This window comes from Micrasema longulum, unplaced genomic scaffold, assembly GCF_059751315.1.
Source record: "Micrasema longulum isolate JH-2025_06_02 unplaced genomic scaffold, ASM5975131v1 h1tg001377l, whole genome shotgun sequence".
Taxonomy (NCBI): Eukaryota; Metazoa; Arthropoda; class Insecta; order Trichoptera; family Brachycentridae; genus Micrasema; species Micrasema longulum.
Genome location: NW_028278563.1, coordinates 1 through 14,938, shown reverse-complemented (window position 1 = coordinate 14,938; position 14,938 = coordinate 1). Strand labels below are relative to the sequence as shown.

General features: G+C 31.6%; 1 protein-coding gene across 1 annotated transcript; it reads right to left on the bottom strand.

Moving 5' to 3' along the window:
- Nucleotides 1-3,556: 3,556 nt before the first annotated feature.
- Nucleotides 3,557-8,230, bottom strand: LOC148275613 (serine proteinase stubble-like). The gene is made up of 2 exons (XM_088235465.1): nucleotides 6,312-8,230; nucleotides 3,557-5,209 (listed from the first exon to the last, which is right to left on the bottom strand). Exons 1-2 carry the CDS (start codon nucleotides 6,534-6,536, stop codon nucleotides 4,925-4,927), a joined length of 510 nt encoding a protein of 169 aa, XP_088091591.1. The 5' UTR covers nucleotides 6,537-8,230; the 3' UTR covers nucleotides 3,557-4,924.
- Nucleotides 8,231-14,938: the final 6,708 nt, after the last annotated feature.

The window sequence follows — 14,938 nt, the reverse complement described above, 5'->3', positions numbered from 1 at the left end:
AGTGCATTTCTATGCGTATTTTAATTTTAATGCTCGTTTAATTTTTTCATAATTTTTGTATCGATAAAAGTACGCCCTTGTCATATTATCAAATTAGAAATACACTTGAGAAATAGATTTTGATTAGCTTTGGGAACAATACAACCCTTCTTAATCAAATTACATTGTGACGGATGTATCCGTCGTCGGCCAACTCAATTTTTAAAAGTTTGAAGCTGTTTTTTTTATTTATATAAATATTACTTCAAATTATTTTATAATTTCACTTTTTACATAATATTATCAGTGACATTCATTTTTTTTTTTTAAATTGCATTGTTAATTTTTTTGACTTAGTAAAATACATCTTTACTCTAAAATTTTTATTTTTTATTTTAAAGACGTAAAAGTATAAAATAACTACTTCGTTTTACTACTCTGTACCCAGGTGGGTAAAGAAAACAAATATGTCTGTAAAATAGAACCAGAAGCCTGAATATTTTTCTACTCGATGGCTGGTTTTGAATCCTGAATCACCTCCCTGTAACGGATAATCGAGATACTCTGCATTTAGTTTTACAATACCGTGCCCTATGTATCACCGGGTACGATAACGTTTTGATGATGGTGATCATGTTCTAAAACGTTTTAAGTATCGCATTACGATTTCATTCCATTGAGAATTTAAAGGAATTTTCCTGAATTTAATTTCCTCCTTGATGATCTTCCCTCCCTCGTGTTTTCGGCAGTTCTTAAAATTTATGGTTGTTTCTAAAATGTTTGGAAAAACGGCACCTGTTTTTGTATTTATGCACCTTATATCCTTTTTACAAAAAACGATCGAGTTGTTACAGCACCAAGGTATATTTATTGTCTCAGTTAAGGAGTCTAGTATGAACCAGCAAAACTTTATTCCTAGTTTCTTGTTGGGAAAGTTGTTTCAAACAAAAACCTTTAAGATATATAGATAAAAAATTCGTCTTTTTACTAACTCCTTCCTTCGTTCTTCTAAAGTTTCGAAATATACATTCTTCGATCAAGGTAAATTCTCTTGTTTCACTTCATAATTTAAGAAGTTCGTAAAATACTTAGCAAAGTTAACACTTTTTTTACTATTATTGCGGATAATTTATAAATCGCCATTTTTGTGAAAATCACTTTAAGGGCGCTGTACAATTATATCCCAACCGGTCTTGCACCTACATAGCGCATTGATGGTTGAGATTCAAGTTTCTTGTTTAACAGATAACAGATAGGAGCTAGATTACATCATGTCTTTCAACTACAGAGCGCATGGACGGAATACATTATTTATAAAAATAATTTTGGTTTTTCTGATTATTTTTTCAAAATCTTTTACAAATAAGAACTGGACTACAACATATCTTGCTACAGAGCGCATTGGAATTGCATTGGAGCGTTGGAATCCTTTAACCATTTTATAACATTTGAATATTAAGTTTGAAACAATTTGATAGTTTATGACAATGATTCAAATAAAAAACATACATTAGCAGAGTAGTAAGTTAGTTAAGTGTTCATAAAAAAAAAGTAAAGCATTGTTTTCACATATTATATTATTGTTCGCTCTTGCGAGATGGAAGCGACTACCGATGTCCGAGGGGTCTGCCTGGTAACCGAAAACACATTAGCTACATCTTTGCGGGTTATTTCTGGTAGATACAATGCACTTGTGCACCGAGGGATGAAATCTTTTGTTTCATCGGCTTTGTGTCAATTTTAAGACGCAACTTTAGAGTAGGTAGAATTTATATAATAAAGGAAGCAACATTCCAGCTAAAAATTTCTGAATGAATTTTTCGCATTTATTAACACGAGAGAAAATAAAACACAAAATTTTTATTTATTTATTTATTTAACACAAAGCTTCGCCGTTAAAGACACGGTCACTTATTTATTTTACAGTCAGCGAAGCGATCGAATTAAAGTATTATTTCAATAAATATATTTACCACAAGGGATGTTAAATACAAATTATTTTTATTTATTTACAGTAAAATAATAATATCAACATTATTCTGTGCATCGTATCAAATCTACGCTGATTTTGATCAAAAACTTTTTACACAATTACACTACAACATTAAAAATACAACCAAATAAATAATAATTATAATAGTTTAATTAACTTACTAAAAACATAAAAGAATTGCTTTGCATACTTCATTATCTACAGTTTTTTTACATTGAATACTTTAAGTTCGATAAAATACGTACATAAAAACACATTTTCATGGTAAGCAATATACGATTTATACTAATAATACCATTATAAAACTATTTACAAAAGATATGCCGTGTAAAAAATTATTATTTACAATAGTAAAAATACTAAGGAATTTATGCAATAAAAACCAAATTAAGAAATATTTTGATTTAAATCTTGATTTTTAAATTTAATGATTTTCTGACTTTTTCATGTTAATTTAAATGCCTGCTTTTCAGGTTTTTTTCAATACGTTTTGTTTTTTTTATGTTACGAGTATATAAGAAAAATAATAATAGATTATTATCCAAAATAATCACTTATAAAGATAGTTCCGTTTATTCGTTAGACATGACGAAATTACAAGTTGGGATAATGAGAAGATAAATATTTGAATGGTCACCTTAAATCTAATACTGTTGATTAATGTCTGAATTGTATTTACATTATAAGCAACAAATATTGATTGAATGAAGGTATTGGCAAAATATCTGCTTCATTTATTTATTTACGCAATCCAGATTTTTTTGAATCGATAAAAATTACTATTTACTTCAATTAATTACAAAATATCTGCATTTTTCTTTTAACTGAATCAGATAGACGAGAACATTTTATCTAAATCTGCGTTATAAATTTAAACCTGTTTTTTTTACTAATAAACTGGAAAATTGATAAACATGCTTTGGCTTAAATTTCATAGTACTTTGGATCAAGAAAATATTACCACGTGGAATGCCGATGCTTAGTGTCGGGTTTTGGGATCAAAGGCAAGAAATGTTAAGATAACCCAAATATTTAGGAGATTATCTCTCGTGTACCCAAGAACCGAACTCAATTCACCTGAAAATATTAGTATCACCGAAAGATCGTGATCAAACTCAAAATAAAGGCTTTGGTTACAAACTTTAAAGTTGATAAATAATTTTAAGGTTTCTTTCAATGATAAGTGAATAAATAAACAAAAATGTTATTTTTTGATCAAAATATTTTTAGTTTAGTGTTTTTTTTAAATCTTAAATCAAACAACTGAACAACTTGGTTAAATCAATTTATAGATTTATATTGTAGTGAATGAAAATTAAGTATCATTTAAGTTTACAGAAAATACAGTGCACTTAATTATTTACATTTTAAGTTGTAGTGACAACAAAACGTACGAGTTTCTGTCTTTTAATTATATTATAATTCTCTTCTTCCTAGTCGATACCTCGTGACTGAGGATAGTGACCACCATGTCGTGTTCTCGAGACTGCAGTCCTGCACTTGATACATGAAAGCTAACACAATGGATGTGCCTGTTGCAGTTTTTATCTGGTCCGACCAGCGCATAGGAGACCTCCGTCGTCATTTTCTTTTATCTTCGCTACTAACCACAACAAGTTTTTCCAGGCAATCTTCTTCTCTCCTTGCAAAGTGACCAAATATCGAGGAACTCGTCTGAGGCATATGGTTATTACAAATGACATAATAAAGTTTTTTTCGTGCTTAAGTTCAAATATCGTTTTTCTATAATGTTATTATCACAAACCTGTCTAATTCAATATGTTCTTAGATTAAAGGATTTGAAGAGCTTTTAAAATTTGCGCCCAATTTTTTTCGTGACGAACATAGAAACCTAGACATTTACAGGACATGTGACCAGTTGATATGTCATTTAAATAATCATACTGTTACATTTGTCTTTACGCCTAAAATTGAGCTTCCAAATTCTTGCAATTTTCAAACTTTTTTCGATAACTGCACATATCTGTCAAATCCATATGTTGTCTCACAAGCACGTTCTATACGCCATCAGTAACACATTCGCAAACTAAATTTATAAAGCGTTTTTGAAGAATATAACAAAGTTATTTGAATTATTTGCGGCTCCTTATTCTTTTGTAAACACATGTTTATACCAGAGGTTTTTTTTATTAACCATGCATAAAAGTATCTTTCTTTAGTTTTGCACATTTTATTTTTAATTGATGAGACTTATCTTAATATTTTTTCCAATTTTTTGGAGCCCTATTAAATAAGTTTGCAATAAAATGGCCATCATGTTATAATAGAGCATGTTTCAAACATCACAAATGGATGACTTGTTGATACCTTTTCATGTCCGACTTTTCTTTTTGAGTTTTCAGTGGTTTTCTCTTCACTATGCAAACGCGAGAATGTTTTTATAAAGAGTTCGCACCCAAAATTCCCTTCTTTTTCCAACATTAAAGCCAGGAAACAAAAATCACTTGTAAAATATGAACCATGTACTTCAGAATGATGTGCTTAGGTGGATAATATAACTATGTATGTGAAACAGAGCCTGAACCCTGGGCGAGTATTTCCGACTCGGACTTCTGGACGAGTATGGACTGCTCTTAAGGGAAAATCCTTTGAAAAAAATTTGAGTGAAGATAAGACCACCTCGTAATTGTATAAAATGTTCATGTATAACAAAAACAATGCTGGTCCCAAAACCCTTCCTTGTGATACACCATATTTCATGTAGTTGGGGCGTTCGCCAACCATGCTTGGTACCTGAAGCCTGAAGCACTGATATATCAAAAATGATAAAGATATACTCCAAATAGAGTACAAATGTAGTGCTTGATGATAAGTACAAAATGATGATGACTTTATAAGAAAAGTCAATAAAACTGTAAATAAACACTACAGCGGGATACAGATACCGTTTTTTTCATCACTGTCAATTATTTTCTCTTTTTTTTTTATTTATCACGTCACTGTTTCCAGGATCCAAGGAACGAACTTGGATATTCTGGTACAAACGCCCGGAAGGCTGGCTTCCGCACATCCTATCCCCCAGCTGATGATGCCGGCAAGAAAGTAACGGCCGTCTGCTCCTCGCACCTGAAGAGGGCCTCCCGAGTCTCCTTGGCAGGAGTCCTGGCCTCCCCTCTCATTACCAGCACAGAGGAAGATCTCGGGAATAAACTCGTGCCGACCAGCTCGAAGGAACATGCTCTTGCAGCGCTCATTAGAAACAATGGGTACTTGAACCTAGAAAAGTAAAAGTAAAATATTATTGTAAATATCCTAATGTGTATATTATTATTATAATTATGGACAACACGAGTGGTGCTACTTTCATAATATAATATAACATCTTGAGGGCGCTGTACGAGCGTGATTCCATGTAATAATGAATTCAATTTGACCTAAAATTTAGGTAAAACAATCTATTTGTCTTCATATGCTAAAGTTTTAATGAGGTACTGAATATTTTCCCCTGAATAGTAAATAAGGTTAAACAATATTAAGAATGAGATGAATAGCATTTACAGGGCTTAAGATCTTTTCATTGTGTTAAATATATTTTAATTTTTTTATTTACATTAGTATACATTTTGACACTTAACATTTCATTTTTTTTAAATTACTTTTTACGGTAAGTAAAATCCCACCAAGCTACTTTCTGTGGTAATGAAGATTTATATCAATACTAACTTTTATATTACTAAAACTTTTAAAACAATGAATTTAAAGATATAATAAGCAGCCGGAGAGATCAGTTATACAGATACAAACAAACCTTTTTTTTCGAAGACAAGAACGAAAATATATTAAAAATGAAAAATATGCACATAAGCTAGTTTAATAACTATTCATATAGAAACTTTCAATCGAGCAGACACTCCTTTATTTTGCTCTTGTTACATTGTGTGATATTTTTAATTTTTTTTGGCAATAAATTGAAAATGCTTGGTACGCTAGAGTTATTTTACAATACTTATTGCATATTTTTGGTACTAAAAAAACAGTATATAATACATATTTTGCGTATTTTTCGAATAGACAAATTTTTTTGTTACATACAAACGTTTTTTTCATGCATAAATGCCAGGTTTAATATAATGTACCCATATATCTTAAATTTAAGGTTTTTCACAAACACGAACTATTTTTATTGTTGAAAAAGCTTTGAAAATTCAACATCGCGCATCTCAATGTTAGCTGTGCGCTCTCCATTTTAATATAAAGTTTTATTTATTTATGAAAATAAACTATATTTTTAAAATTACAACGAGACCAACTGTGCATTAAGCTTTTTCTAAAGAGAAAAATAAACTTTAGTATTTCAAACACAAACATGAGAAAGTACCTCTTGGAGTACCGAGGGTAGAGAACCTCCTTCAGAGAGGCGTCCCCACCCGGTAACAGTTGCGTTCTCCCCTACAAGCAAATCGTCGCTGGCGGGGAGACACACGGGGCTGATGTGGGGCGCGAAGGCAACGGGGGACTCCAGCCGCAGGAGCGCCAAATCATACTCGTACGTGTAGTAGTTGTACTTTGGATGGATGACCTTCCTCGCTGCGCCCCTTTCCATGAAGGGATAATCTTCTTGAACGTTCGAGAAGTCGTACTCGCCCACCCTGATGCGGATCTGAGACAGCAGGAGGCTGAAAAAGTAATCATATTATGTTGTTATTGTATGAATTACCGAGAATCTGACCTATGATCTTGAGAAAAAAAGCGCTCGCTCCATATAAGGTTTTTTTCAATTTACTTGTTTCGTCTTTAGTAGAGAATTTATTTTCACATATTTTTCAGAAGAAGTGCTATCACTTAGACAAGACAGTCTGGGAAAAAATAAAAACTTTACTCAAAGAATTCACCCAAAAAATGATAAAAAGCTTAGTTTATTTTAGGAGCCCAATAATAAAACTATTTATTTTATATGCAAATAATTGGTGGAATTCCATTTTAAAATTTGGTATCGAAAATAAAACACTTTAATTGGATTTTATTCTACAATTGAACGTAGTTATACAGAAAGCAGCCAGCCATATAAAAATGAAACTGGGATAATAGCACTATTGTGAAATGAGTGAATTATCAAATCTAAACAATAGTTTGAATGTTTTTGACGTTAGCAAATGATAAATAATGAATACATAAGTTTTTTTTTTTACATTACAAACAAGAATCTAATGATGTATTTGACCAGTTTTAATGATTTTTAAAAAACCCTATGATTTTACTAGAGATGTGTGTGTTTTCTGCAAATTGAAAAATGCTTTTTTTGTGATCGACACCATTTTCAGAAGGTGATTAATACAGTTTTTTTGTACGAAAGCGGTCTGATTGTTTTTAGCAGAACATAGAATTGATTTTCCTGCATCCGATAACATAAATATCTCATATTTTTTTAATTGTGGACAGGGTGCTTTCTGCATAACTACTTTCAATTTTTGTTCGGATAAGTAAACTTTGTAAATATTTAAGTTAGTTTGGAAATGTCCTTACAAGTCGAAACGCGTCACGCATATTAAAAAAAAAAAAAGGAAAATTAATTCCAACAAAAGTGTTTTGTTTTGGATACCTTGCGAAATGTCAATAAAATTATTGATATTATTTTACTACTCTCAAGACAGTACCATTTTTTTACGTAAAAGCCAACTTCTAATTATTTCAACACTATTTGTTTCATAAAACACTGCAACAGTATACGAATTGTGGAAGGACCGGGATGTGGTCCCGTGGCTCTTACATCGCAAACTATTGGATCACGGGTCGTAGGTCTTAATCCCGGTCTATCACAAATTAATTTAAATTCTTCATAAGTGAGTTTTGTACAACTTGAAACTACAAAATATAAATAATTGATAAAATCATGGGAATAATTTGTTTAAAAAGAAACAAAAAGCAAACTGTCGCTTTTTATATAATTTGTAACATAAAAACTATCTTGAGATATCCAGACTTTCTAATATTGCTTTACCGCTGACCATTGTGTTAGATAAATTACAAAAAAATATCACTCCAGAACTTTCAACAGCTTAAAAAAGGCTGAATGTTTGGAAATTCACACTAAAAAGAATTCTTCGTGACAAAATTACAAACATTTTTGTTAACAAAGAAAAATTTTATTTTCTTACTGTAAAACCTTATACATAATTGATTTTTTTTTAGATACATATTACTCTTCAATACTTTTACATACCTAGGTACATCAAACAACAGAAAAGCAAATCCTTAGGTGGTCTACAGGAATATCACTAAAATAGATACTCTTCATTCATTTTTTCTCAAGTGACCTCTTTCACGCGTTTGTATTAGCTTGGGTGTTACTGACATAAACAATAAGTTGAAAAGATCTACAGCTGAGACAGTACTGGCTTGTCTGTGGATCTTCCTCGACAGTCATCCAGAGGAAAACCAAGCAACTCCTCAATCACTCAATGCTCCGAAGTCCAGTAGAGAAATAGGTTTTTTTTCGAACCCGAGTAAAAACAGCATTATGTTATAATTAGTATTACTGTATTATTATTTTCTGATTTTCTCTTTATTTCGCTTAATTTTTTTTTTCGTATATATTTGAAATTATATAACTTAGTAATTACTAAATAACTATGACTGACAGTTTAAGCCACTCCAAGCCCAAGAGCTTGTCTCTTTTTTGGAAAGTTACAGTTGTAAGATTAACTAAATACATAAAAGTAGATCGTTTAGAATAAAAACACGTATCATTTTATGTAACATGCATAAAATAAAAAAACCTTTAGCTATAAAACTGTTACATACATAAAATGTGAGTAACACCCAAAACCAAAGAACGTTCTGCATGCGACCGAGAAAGCCGACCCTAACAGACAACTTATTCAACGAGTTTGGACAATGCCACGAAGTTATCATCTTAGTATAGTTTTTTTTATTTATTATCAACCCCATTCTTTTCAAGAGACATCTTTTTGAATAATCATACTATTATTTGTTTATAATATATACGGCCTAAGCCAATTATAACAGTTACATGAAGAAACATATATCCAGGAAACAAAACAAAAAGAACACAAAACGATGTAGCGAAGACAAATAAACGCAATAAAATAATAGTAAACAATGTACTCAAAAACACGATAAACATATAAGACTTCGAGCTAAACCATGCCATTCTCTCTGTATCCCGCACTATTTTAGTGGTAAAGAGATCTATCCCAAAGAATTTCAAGTTGTGTTACTAATTGACTAATCTACACATTCTGGACATGGGGGCATAAAAGCAAAAAATGCTTTTGTAAGATTTAAAAAATAGCAAATTTTGACTTCTGGTGACATGGTTGGGAACATGAAATAAAATTGATTGCAACTAAGGCAGAGGTGGGACATCACTAATGGCATATTTTTTTTTTTTTTTTTCAAAATATTTTTTAAATGTACAATGCTTAATTGTATTCCCCGTGAGTAAGCAAACTCATTCTGGGACAGTTATAATTAATAAGATTATCAGATATAAAGATTTATAGTTTACATAATTAAAACAAAAATACACAAATCTCGGAGACTTTTTTTAAAACAAATTATAATATTTTATTTAACATTGGCTTACATAAGTCGACAGTTATCGAAAAACAGTTTTAGGAAATGATTTTTTAATGTAATGTGATTTTTATTGGTGGACTGATAAAAAAAAAGATTTAAAATGAATAGGCAGAAGGTTATATTGAGTCAAATCAATGTAAGGGAGTGACCACAATCTGAATTTCGATGAGTGTGCAGGTGTACAATATTTTGAAAATGCATAAGTTCCATCTCAGTTCTACGTTTCTCCAATGAAGACAAATTAAGAGATTGCTCTATTTCAAAACAGAAATAATAACCCCTTTGCAATCAGAAAAACTAGATATGGTCAATACACGAAAGAAATTTGATTTATACTTCGTTTGAATATTACCTTGTACATAGATGTCATTAAATATTCATTAGCTTTCTTTACGTTAACGTGGCTTTTTTCTCGTTTTATTTTGATTAACAAACGTCTTGCTTAACTTCCCTAAGTAATTATGTAGGTACTCCATTTTTATGACAGAAACTGTAACCATAGAGATTGTAGAATATTGTTCGTGTCATTATGTTTGTAAATTTGATGCTTACTATCACCAAACTTGCTAAACGTTGATTCATTACACTTACAAATTTATATGGTAAATTTCCTCTTCTATAATGAAGGGTTAAAATTAACGAAGAAACATAAACATTTCATTATAAACTTAGTTACCCCTTAACTACCGAAGGTACGAGGAACAGTATTAAGAAGTGATTAGTAAAGTTTTCCAATATACGAGTTGATGCATATATAATATTGCAACTTTACCCTCATAACACAAGTATTCGTACTAAGCTGTCCCATACAGAGAATTAATTTCAAATTGTAACAGATTTTATTCACTCAAAGAAAAATAACAGTACTTTTTTTTTTATCATAAAGAAAACATAAAAATAGGATGAAAATTTTAAATTATTAATATGAACAATTAACTTTCGTTTTTTTTTGTTTTAAAGTAAAAGTCAAGTGCCTTCATATAAATAGGTTTTTTTTTTTAAATAATAGTCTTTCTTCAGAATATTTTTTTTTATTTTGAAACAAAATTACACAAATTTAATATACAAGTGCTTACTGCCGTACTTTTTGTTGGCAACAAAGATGTCCTGCAATAATTCTTGGTAACAAAAGTCTACAATGTATACAAGGGGAACAATTTGAAATCATCGATAAATCGAATGTGATGGTTTTTTAAAGAAATAAAATTATGACTTAATGTGAGATCGCTGTGAATGGAGTGTTACTAAAACAGGTTGCGGAATTTGTGTATCGGAGGAATATGTTTCTTGGGGCTGGAATGACTGAGAATGATATCACAAGGAAGGTAGGTGCCAGAAATTAAGTGAACGGTGCACTTAAATCAACGTCGACAAATAAATGTTTGTCGCAGGAGGCAAAATTAGCAGTTCACAATGGAGTGATTTCTGTCCAAATGCGATCTCTCTGGCGAATGTGTGGTAAAACTATCAGCAATAGGTACAAAAATGTCGAGATTCGTATATTATGTAAGGCAAGGCATTATCGACAAAACCAAGATAAGAATTCCGCATTGGTTTGGACATTTAGAGCGAATGGACAGCAAAGGAACGACTAAGATGTGAATGTTGAGGGATACAGAAATTGAGGAAGACCGCGAACGACGTGGCATGACCAAATCCAACAAATACTCGAAGATGGGCATGTCAAAAGTCGGAATAATCGACTCGCGTACATGAGAAAATCTATGAATGTAGAGGATGCAAGATATGTATACTAATGCAGAGTGATATGGCGTTTCTTCCTCTCTGCCTACCATTATTTATTTTATTTATTTGACACTTTATATACATATGCAATATATATACATATAAGGGCGGGCATATTGCCTTAAGGCAATTTCTTCCTACCTACTCAAACCGTTCAGTTTGAGAAAATTATAAATACATGGACATATTGAATTTTACAATTTTATACAAAAATTAAAAGCAAAGATTAACAAAAAAAAAAAACATATATAAATATATATATATATAAATTGACACTATACTATGAAGAGAGGAGAGGGGATAGGAAGGAAAGAAGAAGAATAAAGGAACAATTTAAATATTTAGATAGTGACATTTCAATCTTGACTTAAATGTAAATGAAGAAGCGTCTCTAACATTAGTGGGAAGATTATTCCATAATCAAGCGGCTACTATTATGAAAGAGGAGGCAAGAAAATTAAAGCGATGACAGGGTATTAAAAGGGTTCTCTCGTTACTAGAACGAAGAGATAGTCGGTGGTGTGAAAGAGGTTGGACGAGCTCTCTCAGATAAACAGTTGAAGTGGGATTATTTAAAATATTGTGAAGAAGTGATAGAACGTGAATGTTTACGAGGTAACATAATATAACGGCTATTTATTTTTGACGTTTCCCTTTTCGTTAAAGAGAACAAAAATGTGTACAATAATGTGGAGTGACGTCTTATAATGATTGTTTAACTATTCTCTCTCTATAAAAATTCCTAAAATAAAATAAAAATATACAGTTTTTCCAATATATTTTTTACACAAAATAATTTGAAACTTCTTAAAATATTTCGTGTTCCTGACCTTTTTTGTTTACATTATTCATTTCATTAAAGAAATGTATTCTTCAGTCAGTATAGTAATATTGTCCTGTTGTTTTTCATTGAAAAATTGATCTAGGTATCATACTTAGATATATTTTGTGAAGCGGAAACATTATCAAATATGTAGTTCTTATAGATTTAAAGCACACATTTTTTTTTGAATGTCGATTCTATGTTTATAGTTTGATTTTTATCTCGTATGTTTTGGGATCGTAATATATGTAGAAACAGGAGGGATTTTGCCTTTGCAAAGCCCGCGTATCTTCGAAGTATGCATACAAAATAAGAAATGTGTTTATTTCCATGGGAATGCGGTATTCCTGGGGGTGCTCTCCTCCTTCGTAGGGAAATCCAGTTTATTTAGGATACTCCCGGGATTCCCTTAACATATACCCTGGGATAAAGATATACACATGCTAGAAGACTTAGGACGCTGTGTTATTTCAGTGATGATTTATTTTAACCTCCAAATCCTATTTTGCTAAGATATTTGTACACTCATGTCCACATAGAGCGAATTTTATTTGACAATAATTTATTTATTTTTATTCATTTATTTATACTTTTACAATGTTTGTATTATTTTTTTACACAGAATAATGTTCCCTCTCTGGGGTGTGGGGAAAACATTTTACAATAAGTGAAACATGCTGGTCACGCCACATAAACTCTATGTGTACACACCCATATATCTAGCACATTCACTAGGATGAGGCGTTCAAATTTATTTGCTACCTACGGGGCCCTGGATAAGATGTTGCATTTGCTTATCGTGAGTACCGATATTTGTCCCGGGCCAGAATAACAACTGAATTGACCGTGTGCCGATGTGCTTTTTATATTCTCACCGCAATCGCTAAGAAAATATTTTGCGAACAATAACTATTAAATCCACTGTGTTGTGTAATCATCAAGTGCCCCTCCTTCCTGACCACAAGATCAGATGTGATCCTGACTGCAGGGACAGAAGTTCCAGACAACAAAGGTGCCAGAATCCAGAATAAGGTAGGAAATTTCAGTCACTGTATTTAGGGTTCTGTGGCAAAGTAAATAAAGGATAACGCATTCCGCGAACTAGCAATTCGAGCGTGCATCTGCTAACGGGCAAGTGGCGCAATCACATGCTTTAAATTACTTATTAAACATAGTTAACATATTTAAAAAATTAAAACGTAATTAATCTAATAGTTATCATCTTAAACATAATAAGCGATAGGAACTAAAATAATCATAAAAAACATTGCAAATTCATATAGACTTGTAGACCAAATTTCATAAACACTTTCCACTCATCGATCCGTGCGCAACCCACCTCCACTATCCATTTCTTAACAGCAGTTTTATATTGTGAGTACTAACTAATTATCCTTATGAACAATGGAAGTAGATTGTATACTTTAACTGAAGTAGGCCAATCCTCTTTTATATTGCTACCTGATTACAATTTCCTAAAATATATTTATCTTAGTACGGAATGTACTTTAAATGAGTCTTAATATACAATTCTTAAATTTTTCGTAAATAAATTCTTATCTCTTCAACTATAACCAATGAACAAAAAAATAATTTGATTACCAAGTTGTAAAATTCAATTTATTCATAATGACGTATGCGACATTAGTAATGTGTCTTTTGTCTAAGTATACATATTAATGATTGTAAAATTTGCGAACTTAATATGTATCTTATATTTCATTACTTTTAACTATGTTATACAATTAGTGCAAATTGGTTACAGCCGTTAAATAAATCAATTTCTTTTGAAATATCTACCAATCCAAGTATGCGCAATTTTTTTTAAAACCACAATAGGTCATGAGTTTTAATTTCCTTGCTGATTCGCTATAGATAACTTTGAAGCATTAAATACTCACATTAAATTTACTGTCGAATATGTTTTTTTTATTTATACATTTGTAGAAATTACTTTAGTTAACAAAGTTATTACAAGACAAGAAACCAAACAAAAATTACATAAAACTGGGTATGTAGCCAAGACAAACAGGCCAGTAAAATAATTGAACGCAATATATTTTAAAACACGATCAACATATAAGACGAGCTTGCCCATGACAATCCATCGTAATAACACACTGAGTTAATGATGAACTTTTGTACGTGAAGGACACAAACATTTTAGCTCCTACACCGTGTTTTTTTACAAATATTAAAATACATATTTGGGTTCTTATGACCATTAATCAAAATATTTTAATTTTGTTTTTTATGTTTGTAGCACTAACTTTGTAGTTTATTGTTATATTTTAAAGGAGTAAATAAAATGAATTTGTTTTATGAACCACTTATTTACTATCACAACCGACTTGTTTCGGCAACTTGCGTTGCCCTTTTCAGGGTTATCTTCTTCTTCTGTCTGTACCATATCAGGTCTCTCCGACGTTGGCGATCCTAGAGTAGGCATTTCGGTCCTGTGCCAACTGGAACAGCGCCTCAACCCCACGCACTCCTGTCCGGTCGTGGATGTTTCTCAGCCAGGACATCCATCGCCTTCCAACTCCACGCTTTCCCTCGATCTTCTCCATCATTATCAGCTGCAGAAGCGCATATTTGCTTCCACGCCTTATATGGCCTAGATTTGCGACTTTTCTCTGTTTCATTGAGGACAGTAGTTCTTTTTCGGCACTGACTCGTTTCAGCACCTCCACGTTGGTCACTAAATCTGTCCACGGAATTCTCAGCATTCAGGGTTATATAATGACTAAATATACATACGTAAAAGAAACAGTGAACAGTGGGTATCGAAAAGGATAGAGGAGGAGGTAATTCTGTTTATGGTGAGGCAGGGGTAG